Source organism: Taudactylus pleione, unplaced genomic scaffold (genome assembly GCF_031769625.1).
Source record: "Taudactylus pleione unplaced genomic scaffold, aTauple2 ptg000218l, whole genome shotgun sequence".
In the NCBI taxonomy this organism is placed as follows: Eukaryota; Metazoa; Chordata; class Amphibia; order Anura; family Myobatrachidae; genus Taudactylus; species Taudactylus pleione.
The window spans coordinates 6652311-6665877 of record NW_028284620.1 but is presented as its reverse complement, the minus strand read 5'-3'; the positions used below and the strand labels follow the sequence as shown (position 1 = coordinate 6665877).

General features: G+C 41.3%; 1 protein-coding gene across 1 annotated transcript in view; it reads left to right on the top strand.

Annotated features, from left to right (window-relative positions):
- Positions 1–13567, top strand: part of MTMR7 (myotubularin related protein 7) — a 54199-nt gene that overhangs the window by 33146 nt on the left and 7486 nt on the right. Inside the window, exons 8-12 of the mRNA XM_088478746.1 lie at positions 9613–9722; positions 9997–10122; positions 10229–10278; positions 11369–11569; positions 12832–12963. Coding sequence (XP_088334872.1) covers positions 9613–9722; positions 9997–10122; positions 10229–10278; positions 11369–11569; positions 12832–12963 — 619 coding nt within the window. The remainder of the gene's footprint in view (positions 1–9612; positions 9723–9996; positions 10123–10228; positions 10279–11368; positions 11570–12831; positions 12964–13567) is intronic.

Below are 13567 nucleotides of genomic sequence, written 5' to 3'. Positions count from 1 at the left end.
CAGAACTGTAATGGCTTTTTTAGATGTTGTTTGGCAAACTCTAATCTGGTCTTCCTGTTTTTGTGGCTCACCAATGGTTTGCATCTTGTGGTGAACCCTCTATATTCACTCTTGTGAAGTCTTCTCTTGATTGTTGACTTTGACACATATACATCTACCTCCTGGAGAGTGTTCTTGATTTGGCCAACTTTTGTGAAGGGGTTTTTCTTCACCAGGGAAATAATTATTTTCTCATCCACCACAGTTGTTTTCCGTGGTCCTCCGGGTCTTTTGGTGTTGCTGAGCTCTCCGGTGCGTTCTTTTTTTTTTTAAGAATGTTCCAAACAGTTGATTTGGCTACACCTAATGTTTTTGCTATCTCTCTGATGAGCTTGTTTTTATTTTTCAGCCTAATGATGGCTTGCTTCACTGATAGTGACAGCTCTTTGGATCTCATATTGAGAGTTGACAGCAACTGATTCCAAATCCAAATGTCACACCTAGAATCAACTCCAGACCTTTTACCTGCTTAATTGATAATGAAATAACGAGGGAATAGCCCACACCTGTCCGTGAAATAGCTTTTGAGTTGATAGTCCCATTACTTTTGGCCCCTTAAAAAGTGGGAGGCACATATTGAAACTGTTGTAATTCCTACACCGTTCACCCGATTTGGATGTAATTACCCTTAAATTAAATCTGAAAGTCTGCAGTTAAAGCACATCTTGTTTGTTTCATTTCAAAACCATTGTGGTGGTGAATAGAGGCCAAAATCTGAAAATTCTGTCAATGTCCCAATATTTATGGACCTGACTGTATAATACAAATATTTTAAATACATCTGAAGGCCTCTGGGTGGCCAAATCACACCTGCCTCACAGTAGTATACAGACAGCTATTACCTATGTAGGGAACTAGTTCCACCTCTCCAGGCAGTACCTTTTGTGTTAGACAGTTGTAAATACTAGCATGGTAACAACTCCACAGATGCTCAGGAAAGAGAATGACCACCTTCTAAGGGGTGTATCTATAATGGGTGCAGGGTGTGCGGTGCACACCAGCCCCTGGGTCCAGGGGGACCCACACCGCACACCTTGCACTCATTTTATCTAATACTTACCTCTCCGAGGTCCTGCGTCGGGTGTCTCAGCCCTGCACAAAATGGCCTGAAAATGGCCGCCGTGGCCATTTTTCTAGCGTTTTGCGCATGCACAGTGAGGAACTCACCGGGAAAATGGTGGCCACACCATTTCCCCAACGACCTGCGCATGTGCAGTAGACTCTGGGCACACTCTATTGCCACTACCACTGATGCTGCAGTCAGCGGTCAGACGCGTCAGTCTGCTGCCGGCCGCCGGGGAGAGAGGAGGGGGCCCCAGATGGGGAATCGACACGGGCCCCCTCCTCTCTTAAAACGCCCCTGCTTCTTCTGGAACTGTTTTTGTAGCTGTATCCCAACAGAAAAGTTTTCGGGGTCTATCTACTAAGCAGTGTTAGGAGACAGGAGCTGATTGGCTGGCACCTTATCACTCTAACTGTCATCTTTCAAACACAGCCAGTGAGATGGCAGTTAGGAGCTTTTCACTCTGTCTCCTAACACTGCTTAGTAAATAGACTCCTTAGCCTCCTTTTATGTCTCATTTTCTTTCCACGGCTTTGTTTTTGAGCTATGTGATGTCTCCCCCATTACTATACATTACCTCCAGGATTGCATAACTCTACTCAGCCTAGTAAGAAATCTGATAAGTTCAGGAAATATGATCTGGGGAGAAAGTGGACCAAGCAGGAGTATGGCACTAAATTTAAAACAAGTGCGTCAGTAACCTTTGGTTTGTAAGATAAACAGGTCACATTAGTTCACTTTCATTTTGGATCTCAAGTGAAATTCAGACCATATAAACTTGAATGAAATTAATTATATGTGGCATATGTATGCTGGGATATATTTCCAAAACTAATTTTAAAAATTGTCGTGTCACAACAAGACATCGGGAGAAGTGTACAAATTAGCATAATATTTGCATAACTGACACAATTCTGTGTATTATGTCGACATTCACCAAGTTGCCACCATAATGTCGACAAGTAGTTTGTCGACTAGGTGTTTTGAACCTTGTGCTAATGTTGACACTTCCACTATGTCAACAAGTCATCATAATATTCAACATTCTATTGTCGATATTATCAACTCCAGACCTTTTACCTGTTTAATTGATAATGAAATAACGAGGGAATAGCCCACACCTGTCCATGAAATAGCTTTTGAGTTGATAGTCCCATTACTTTTGGCCCCTTAAATAGTGGGAGGCACATATAGAAACCATTGTAATACCTACACTGTTCACCAGATTTGGATGTAATTACCCTTAAATTAAATCTGAAAGTTTGCAGTTAAAGCACATCTTGTTTGTTTCATTTCAAAGCCATTGTGGTGGTGAATAGAGGACAAAATATGAAAATTCTGTCAATGTCCCAATATTTATGCACCTGACTGTACATTACATGTGGAGCAGGCAGTGCTATTAATTGAATTTTTCACTACCAAGGTTTGTAGTGAATTACATTAGAACTCTATTTATGCCATGACCACGTTTTACATCGTAAGGATAACTTCAGCCTCAATACTGCAACCTGTGCAAAACCGGAACCTTTTGAACCTGTGCAAAACCGGAAAAAAAGCAAAACCTGATATAAAAAAAAAACAATTTCTATTTAATTTTTCCTTTGTTATTTTTCTGTACTGGCTTCATAACCGTCACTTGTTGATAGTAAGATGATGTCCACAGGTAACCAGTCACTTAGCGACTGATGCAGCGTTGCATGCAAGTCTGTTTTGCTGACAGATCTTGCATCTTTTAGCACTGCGCATGCTAAGTAGAGAAGCGTACTCCTCTATGAGCGACCATCTCCACCTGTGACTGAATAGAAGTAACTGGTTGGCAATCGCCCTTTGGCACCAAGCCTAAGTTTAATGGGGGAGTGCCAAGGGTAAGGATAAGGCTGGTGCAAGTATGCACTTATAATGGTGACCACTACTAAACCAAACGTATGGATAAGGGGTGGTGTGATCACATAGATGCATACAAATCAGCATACGGGCGAATACCCTCATGTAGTTGAATGCACGCAGTGCCAGTATAGTTGCAGCCAACATGATGAATCGACCCCGTAATGTTCCACAAAAACGTCAATAATGCCATTCCTCTGTCGCTCTTCCAGCATATTGCTTGATACGTTTTTCGCTCTCCTAGTTTCCATCACCTGATGCTGAGACACAATGCATACATTTAGTGTGCCATTGTAATGCAAATATCACTGGTAATGATATTTTTGGGTATTATCAATTACAAAGCTATAACAGAATAGATAATATATAAACAGTGCAGAAAGAGGAATGTTACATAAACTGTGTTAGAGGGTGTATCTAACCAATAAAATAACAGAATAAGTGTCACTGGGCTGAGTCATTTGGACATCTTAAACTAGGGGTAGATGTATCAATCCTTGGAGAGCGATAAAGTGGAGAAAAAAGTACAAACCAATCAGCTTCTAACTGCCATTTTACAGGATGTTTGAAAAATGACAGGAGCTGATTGGTTGGTACCTTATCGCTCTCCAAGCTTTGATATATCTCCCCCTAATCCTTCAGACTTTGATATCTGCCCCAGAATACTGAATGTCAGAGTTACAATCTGACACTTCTCAGGTATGGCTATTTATCGTCACTCCCTGCCAGTATATATCACTTTATTTTTATTATTTTTCAATGATAATAAACCAAATTCTAAACTTTTGAGGTGTCAATGTTATCTCTGCAATGCAAAACATTACATTATGTGATTATGTGATAAGAACAGATGCAGCCAAAACCATGTATGTAGGTGTATTATAGAACAGTTCTAGCAATTTGGAAGATATCTTCACTTTTTTTTTTATTTCCTAGAAAGGGGTGAGGTGACCTAGAAAGGCCGGGCATCTCAGGGATTATCATTTCATCTTCATATATCTTTCTGAAGTCCTCAGGTCTCATCCTCTCGCAGCGAGACACTTTCCCGTCGGATATTGTTGGCGGAAGCTTTATATTTACCACGTCACAGTTATGCATTGTTACTAATTTTTATGTTATGTGAATGTTTTATTCCCAAAGACCACGCACCATTGTGTCCTTATTATATAATTCTCGTAAACCTGTCCAGAAGTGTTCTCCATCTAAAAATATTCTAAAGATAATATACAATAATATTTGTTGAACCTGTGGAATTTAATTTTAGTAGCTTCCTGCTTCCTGGCTAATTGTGTTTTTTGACCTTGTGTAAAAACAGATATGAGGAGTGATTTTGATTGAATGGTATTTAACCTTGGGGTCACTTGTCAGGTTCCCAATTGTTTTGTGTGCAGTGTGATTTCTTTATGTACTTTGAGGTACATTCTGTATTATGAATGTAGTAATATGTAATATACTAATTATTCCCAGTACAGGCCTGCGATGGAATTCAGAGGGTAATTGCAAATACATAAAGGAACGGAATCTGTTATTAAGCCTTTTCTATAGCACAAACCTATCCAGCTACATTGTATCATTGCTTTACTGCAACTTACAATCTAAGGCCCTGATTCAGACCCACTCGCGAGCGGCTGTCTGCTCGCAAGTGGGTCGATGGTCTGCACTGCGCATGCGCACGACGGAGGGAGCTCCGTCGTGCGCATGCGCGAGACGCGACGAGCGAAGGACTTTCCTTCGCTCGTAGTGTCTGATCAAAGGGGGCGTGCTGTCGATGTTGATTGACAGCACGCCCCCTTTGGTGGGCGTGCCGGGGGCGTGCCTGCCAGACGGAGGCGTTCCCAAGGGAACGCCTACTGTCAGAAGCCGGTCCCACTGACATCACTAGTGATGTCAGTGGGAGTGATTTTGGCTCTGATAGAGCCAAAATCACTCCTGGCCTTGCGGTTGAGAAACTCAACCGCAGGCTTCTGCTCGCAGTGGCGATGGTCGCGATGGTCAAGACCATCGCGACCATCATCCTGCACGCTCGTATATGCTGTGGGTGGTGACCCACAGCTATACGAGCGTCCAGGAGGACGCTCCATATTTATGGAGGTGGGCCCTGATTCAGAGCGAGCGCTCTGGTCAGAGCGTCCGGCTCTGAATCAGGGCCTAATTTCATTATCACAGTCACACACACGTGCAAATGCTTTCACCATTATAGTCAAAGCTTACCAGTATGTCTTTTGGATTGTGGAGGAAACCAAAAGATGTGTAGGAAGCCCAGGTGAATTCAGGGAGAAACATGGGATTTTAGTTTATACAGTTCCACCTTTTTCAGTGAGACATGAAACCACTGATATATGAGGGTGAGTCAAAAATTATCCGCACTCCAGTTATATTAAAGCTTCTGTCGGCCGCACTGTCTTATCAACGCTCTCTGTACTAGGTCGCTGTCTCCCCAGTCACTGCTATGCAGGTTTGAGCGTGTTACGTCAGTTCATTTGCGACTGCAGTGTAAGAAAAAATGGCTGCCCCACTTGTGATTTGCACGAAAGACGAGTAGCGTGCAGTAATTTTTTTTGTGGTCTGAGGGTGGGTCTGGTTCCGATATTTATCGAAGACTTTGTGCACAGTAAGGAGAAAGTGTTTTGTCACAAAGAAGTGTGTATGATTGGATAGAGAAGTTCAAAGAAGGTCGCACAAGTGTCAGCCATGCAGAAGGAGTCGGACACCTGTCCACGTCCACGAATGATGAGAACATAGAGAGTGCATGTGAACTGATTCTGTTGGATAGACGAGTGACAGTGGATTATGTTGCAAATCGTTAGCCCTAAGAGGACGAAGATTCACATCTGCTGAAGAGGTGAAGACAGCGGTGCATTAGTGGTTCGCAGCTCAGCCTAGAACATTTTTTAATGAGGGAATACGAAAGTTTGTTGATAGATGTACAAAGTGTATTGAAAAGGCGGGAGATTATATCGAAAAATGTATTTGTCTTTTCTGAAAGCTGATTAAAATAAATTCTACAGCCAGAGTGCGGATAATTTTTGACACTTGTACATAGCAAAGGGGAAATTAATGAGGGGGTAATTTCGTTAAATCAACAAGTTTGTTTTGACGAGTTACAATACCAGATTTATTAAATCAAAACTACTGGAAATAAGCTGAATCTTTACATGAATAAAATACAAACTGGCAGCTATAATATCCTGTGGTTTTACGCAAGCTGCATAAAGGTAAGCTGCAAAAAATGGTGAAAAAAGAGCATAAACCGCCGCCATCTTGCCTGGCAGCATGTAAACAAAAAAACAATTAGCAAAAAACCCACCCTCTGCTTCTTATTGGCTGCTTGAAGATTAACTTATTTGCTTCGGGAGCTCATGCTGAGCAGTATGTTTCACTCTTATTGGCTTTTTTTTCTTTTTAATACAAAGGATTATGTCAAGAGAATTATTGGAAAGGTAAATAGTATAACCACTACTACAGTACAGAAAGTATAGGGGGCAATTTATATATGCATTGGGTACACTATGGTGTGGCATACTGTGAATTGGGGGCACCACACTGGCATACTATGAATTGAGGGCACTATGCTGTGGCATACTAATGAGGGGGCATTACATTGTAGCATGCTATGAATTGTGGGCCCTGGTGTGTGGCATACTATGAATTGGACGCTAGAGATTGACATGTGACTGGCTATGATGGGCATTGAAGGGGCATGTGGGATGGGCTATTCAAGATTTCACATATTTTGATAGAGGGTGAAACTCTGCCCCCTAATCTTTTACATTGCCATCTAGATTTTAGAAAAATGTGTTGAGCCTTGGATATATTAGTGTGGCTGCTGTTATACTGTATGAAGTCATTGCTGTCTGTTTGTATTATTTAATTGATATTTCCATTTGGACTCAAAGGGAGAAAACAGATGTTTTGTATTAAGTTTGTATTTTGTATCTACATTTGTATTTAATCTAAGTGATTAATAACTGTTACAACACTGTTCTGTCTTGTGCACATGACTCTTCATTTTTTATTATGTGTAAATAGTTTACTGTGACTTTCAGATTTACTACTAACACTGTCAAGCTGCATCTCTATGCCCTCTTTATCGTAGGACAAGAGTGTAGACAAGTGAAACACTAAAAACAAGATGCAATGCTCCTTTTATGGTATAGATTTACTAAAACTTCTAATACAGACAAGTGTTAGTGTTACCCATAGCAATCAGATTCTTACTATCATCCCTGTATTTGCACTCTAAAAAATGATAGACATAATCTGATTGGCTGCTATGTATCACCACCACTTGGCTGTTTTAGAAGCTTTAGTAGATCTACACCTATGAGGGGAATTCAATTAGGCCCGATAATTTATTGGGGTGAAAAAAGGTGGTAGCCTTGGGCTTTAACGCCCGTGGCAATTCAGTTACAGCAATTTTTTTCACCTAATAAATTATCTGTTATAATCCCGGACCTATGTGTTAACAGACTGTTTGCGCCCATATAACAGGCTGATTATCTGATCAGACCCTAAAAGAAATATGTGTTAAGTTCAGGCTGAGTTCGGAGCTAATTGTATGGTCCAGGGGGATCAATTCTCCTGCGGAACATTGCCACGGCTAATTGAATTGCCCTTATGTGTGCTGCGGTTTTGCTGAGAAATATAATTGTGTGCCCATGACTTACTGGCCCAGTGTTGCTGTATATTTTTAAGTGCATTATGTGTAATGTAAGAAATAAGCCTCATGTAGTAGTGGGAGTCCTGATGTGCTCGCACACATCATCAAATATGGACATAATTTAGTCTAAAATGAGAAGTTTTCCAGAAAAGAAATGGACAAGTTTCTTCAATGAATGGAGAATATACAGTGTAAGCTCCACTGGGACTGATATGAATGACGGAATATTCTCTTGAAAGCTCTGTGTAATACGTGTACGCTATATAAATAACTGATAATAAGTAAATGTTCAGCAGTGGTAGAAGGTTGCACATTGCCCCTCTGCAGATGTTCCCCTCCCCAGGCATCTAGGCGAGCACATAGTATTACTCTTCTGCTGGTGGAGAGTGTGGAAGCTCCATGAAATGTGCTGGACAGGCCATCTAAGGCTCTGGTGCAAAGTGACATTTAGTTCATATCCTGTGGACGGCACAGCTGAGGCACTGTGGCTGTGAGTGTACACTCTAGGTCAGGGGTGGGGAACATTTTTTTCTGCCGAGGGCCATTTTGATATATAACATTATTTGCGGGCCTGGTGCAGACCACGCCCCCTCCATGTAAAGTCACACGGGTGCTAGGCCACAACCACCAGTGATAACAGCAATGCCTGGATCATCCTGATGATGCTCCGGGGAGCTGTAAGGGCAGCGGTGTGACAGTCTGAAGCGTCCTAAGGGTGCTCCAGGCGGCACTGCTGCATAGATTCTGGCTGCAGAGTGACATTCTAGGCACCCTGCTAGCCAGATGAGGCTAGCAGAAAAAAGCTCAGAGGGCCAGACCAAATGGTTCCGGGGGCCTTATACGGCCCCCGGACCTGAGGTTCCGCCATCCCTGCTCTAGGTCAAACCTGGATACTTGTTGTAAAGGGATACTAATAACAACTACTTATTACCTGACACACTACGATTTTGATACTAAATATAATAAGAAAAACCTGGCAGATTGTCACATCCTAGTACCAGGGCATCTTTATGTACTTGGAGAACTACAGGTGGAACTTAGTGAATTGGACATATTGAAAGTATACTTGATCCAAATACATGGGTGACCTCTGTAGAATGTAATGGCACTGCTCAAGCTTAGAAAGTAAACAAAGTAAAACCATGGCTTTTACTGTTCTCATGAGAATGATATGACATATGATATGGCCGTTGTTTTGTTGCTATGAATGATATGACATATGATATGGCCGTTGTTTTGTTGCTATGAATGATATGACATATGATATGGCCGTTGTTTTGTTGCTATGAATGATATGACATATGATATGGCCGTTGTTTTGTTGCTATGAATGATATGATATATGATATGGCCGTTGTTTTGTTGCTATGAATGATATGATATATGATATGGCCGTTGTTTTGTTGCTATGAATGATATGACATATGATATGGCCGTTGTTTTGTTGCTATGAATGATATGACATATGATATGGCCGTTGTTTTGTTGCTATAAATGATATGATATATGATATGGCCGTTGTTTTGTTGCTATAAATGATATGACATATGATATGGCCGTTGTTTTGTTGCTATGAATGATATGATATATGATATGGCCGTTGTTTTGTTGCTATGAATGATATGATATATGATATGGCCGTTGTTTTGTTGCTATAAATGATATGACATATGATATGGCAGTTGTTTTGTTGCTATAAATGATATGACATATGATATGGCCGTTGTTTTGTTGCTATGAATGATATGACATATGATATGGCCGTTGTTTTGTTGCTATGAATGATATGATATATGATATGGCCGTTGTTTTGTTGCTATGAATGATATGATATATGATATGGCCGTTGTTTTGTTGCTATAAATGATATGACATATGATATGGCAGTTGTTTTGTTGCTATTAAAGCTTTCTTTATATGGTGATTATTTATAAAACTGAGACCATTTAAATCCTTTCAATTGTAGTTTCAGAACTTCGCTCACCTTCTATGGGGGAATTTCTTTGGGGACTAGAAGCCTCTGGATGGCTGAGGCACATCAAAACAATATTGGATGCTGGCATCTTCATTGCAAAGGTATTTAGGGCTTTACGCCTTTAACATTTTAGAAATGGTTTCCCTAAGGTTCATTATAATGAGTATTGTACTTCCCTGAGGAACTTTAAATTATTTGCCTTAATATTGTATAGCACATATTCACGTTGGCTTTTCCCCAAAGTGGTTATTATACAGTGTTAAGCAGACAAGTAGTCAGATAGAACCGATCAATCGTATCACAGCATCATATAAAAAGGACATGATGCTATCAATTGTCATAATTCTGAAGAATATGCGTTTGTTGTTGTTTCAGGCGGTGTCGGAAGAAGGGACCAGTGTGCTTGTTCATTGTTCTGATGGATGGGACCGCACTGCCCAGGTCTGTTCTGTGGCGAGTCTACTACTTGACCCGTATTACAGAACCATCAAAGGATTTATGGTAAGAGGTTTCACTACAAGGTTTTTACACTTGTTCTGATTCACCGTAGTGATTACAGTGCACATTTACATGCCTAATCTTATTTATTTATCTCATTTCTCAAAAGGTATTAATTGAAAAGGACTGGATTTCTTTTGGTCACAAATTTAATCACAGGTAAGGTTGGTAAATACAAAATGATTCAAAACAGCAGTTTATTCACAACTAATTTTCTTCTCTGGAATCACCTATGGATGCTATTCTTAGATTATAGGAAACTCCCAGCTACATATTTATCATGAATCGGCAAAATGTTTCTGGCTGAATTGTTTGTCCTGGGGTCAGGTGTGAGCGTAATGTGGTTCTCAGCTACGTAACCTACAGTACATCCTTCTGCTGCCCATCCCTGGTAAATGATAACTGATGCTAAGTGGCTAAATTGTGATATCCTATGGCGGCATGTAGTACAGTATTTCACATGCTGCACTAATACAAACAACCTGTTCATGTTTTAGAGGAAGGATACTTAACGAACATACCTGGATGGGTCTGGTTGAATTGTATGTAATTCTGCGGTTGGTGTATCACCGGTCTTCTGTATGAGAAATGGCTAACTTGCTTCTCATAGATCTTTTCAACAGTGTAACCTCTTGTAGAAGTTGGATTACTTTTTGTACATGCCGTTGCTTAGATATGTGTTCCCTGTGATGCATTGCATCTACGCCATTGCAGACTTGCACGTTTTTTGGCATGTGTCTCTTCTTACAACAAGGGAGAAGGAAGGGGGAAGCCGGGTACAGTAAATACAGGGTCATACATGTGACGCATGCAGACCTGCAGAAATACACATGTATATCAGTTAGGAGGCGAATTTTTTGCACATGCTACGTTGCAGGTACAAATACGCGCTTATGCTGATGATGGTGATGACTTGTTGTAAACAGCGAATCTTCATACCCAGCTTACACAGGACTCCCTGGTTCTAACCTTATAGAAATTGGGGAAAATGACCTTTTCAGTTGAAGGATCCAATTCCAGTAACAAACTCTACTGACACAGACACTTGCCCGAAATATTGTGAGGAAAATGTTAAAAACAAAGTCATCCAATGTAGTATTGAGCAAATGAACAAACCTATCACTTGTTACAAACCCTCTTCATGAATGACAACATCTATTATAGACCATTTCTGAATATAAAGAGCAGAGAGTTGTGTTCCATACCAACCAATTAAAGTAAATGGCATTTTGGAAAACCTTTATTCCAGGTATGGAAATTTAGATGGGGACCCAAAAGAAATATCGCCAGTGATGGATCAGTTTCTGGAATGTGTTTGGCAGCTCATGGAACAATTCCCGTGTTCCTTTGAATTTAATGAGAGGTTCTTGGTCCACATTCAGCATCATATATACTCATGCCAGTATGGAAACTTCCTCTGCAACTGCCAGAAGGAGAGGAGAGAGCTGAGGTGAGAGAACATGGGGTGTTCTTTATAAGTGTAGATTTTATGTTGGCGTTGAAAATGACACGAGTTCCTGAATATCAGGTATGTGAATAGCATAGCAGTTGGCACCATTATATGAAGCATATTCCCACCTCGCAACCTGCTTCTGCTGGCCGCTTGTAGTGCAGATGGTATCAACAAGCTTCAGATGATGAAGATAGAGACTATTTGGGGAAGATTCAATTAGCAGCGATGTTCCATTGGAACCTCATACACTAATACACCACGAGATATTGAGGCAGGAAAACCTTGCTTGTTTCTGCTTGCATCTTATAGAAAAGCGAACAAAAAACATGCAAGGTTTTCCTACCGTAGTAACCGGAAACGTGCTCAGCCGCACACCTCGTGAGGTTCTTGTGGATCCTCATAGCTAGTTAAATCTGCCCTCTTTGTGTACCGTGGAAATCAGTTGGAAAGTGTCACAAACATGGTCTTGGTATGTTTAGGATCACCAATGTGTGCCAATGGGCGGAATTCAATTGTTTCAGCCCCTTTCGCGTCCAACGGAGCTATTCAATTGTTGCTCCAGTCGGGCGCGATCAGCTACTGGCACCAGCATTTCTGCTCGCACCCCGAGGGGGTGCGAGCTGAAATGCGTGAATAGTGACCCTTTGGGCACCCAAGCTGCTCTTTTCGCGATCGTGCCCAGCACTTTAGTCGAGTGTTGCTGTTTTATATGGCTAAACCTAACCTCTATGGGCGCGATCAGCACAATAAGCGGCATCAATTGAACAGCGCCCCGTGAACTCCCGTCAGTTTATACAGATCGGGTACACTAAAACAATTGAATACTGAGTTATGGCACCATGTATGCCATCAACTGGTTTTCTTGCCCAAGCTTTACTGTGGATTAGCACATAAGTGTTGTATTTATATCATTGTTGACTGGATTCAAGGAATAAAATAAATTGTGCTGTGGAGCCTTAAGCTGGGTACGCACTTGAGCGACGGGCATTCGTTCAAATGCCCTTGAACGGGGATTTGTCTGTACACACTTGAATGACTTCATGAACAACGGAACAATGACTGTTCCTTCCTTCATTAACATACTATAGGTCGCTAGAGATAATGCTAGGTTTGATGTGCAGCACGCAATCGTCGGTACACACTCTGAGCGATGTCGACAATTTGTCATTACGAACCTGCAAATCGGCCTGACATCGCTCTAGTGTGTACCCGGCTTTAGAGTTCATTAATATATGTTTTATGTAATTGTTATCTGTTAGAATTCAAGAGAAAACCTACTCACTTTGGTCTTACTTGTGGAAGCAGCAGTTAGATTACATGAATCCGCTGTACAGAGCTGACAATCAGACACAGGCAGCACTGCACCCAAAGACTGCGCCATGTAATTTCAAGTAAGTCTACTTTCAGTCTCTCTTAGTATTACATTGTATGAAATGAAAACGTCTGTGTCTTGATGCTGATAGTTTTATCATATAGTTTAAATGTAGGAACACCAACACCACAAAAGTAAAACTCCAATGGCAGTGATCGCAAAAAAAATTGTGGGTCCCAGTGACCCCTCACTTTAACAAAATGGGGTTCTACTCCACTGTTTCTTGGTCCCATCAGATATAATGGGGGTGAAGGCAGGCAGCAGTTGGGACAGTGCTGGGGGCAGGTAGTAGTTGGGGTAGAGGGGGTTAAGGGCAAGTAGCAGTTGGGGTAGAGCTGGGGGTAAAGGCAGAAGAAGTTGGGGTAGATAAGGGGGTAGAGCAGTGCAGATGGTAGAGGGGGGGGGGTAAGGTGCAGACAGTAGTTGCAACAGTCCTGGTATTCTGCCAATTAAGACCCAAATAGTCGCGCAAGGGAAGAAGTAGCTGTTCCATGTGGAACATCAAAAATAAATATAAACCGTGTGCAATGTAGTATGCATAAAAGAAGACACTTGCATACAAACCTAAAACTCACACTCTACAGGTTCTATGCCTAAACCACTTCATAGCCAAAATGTACAGC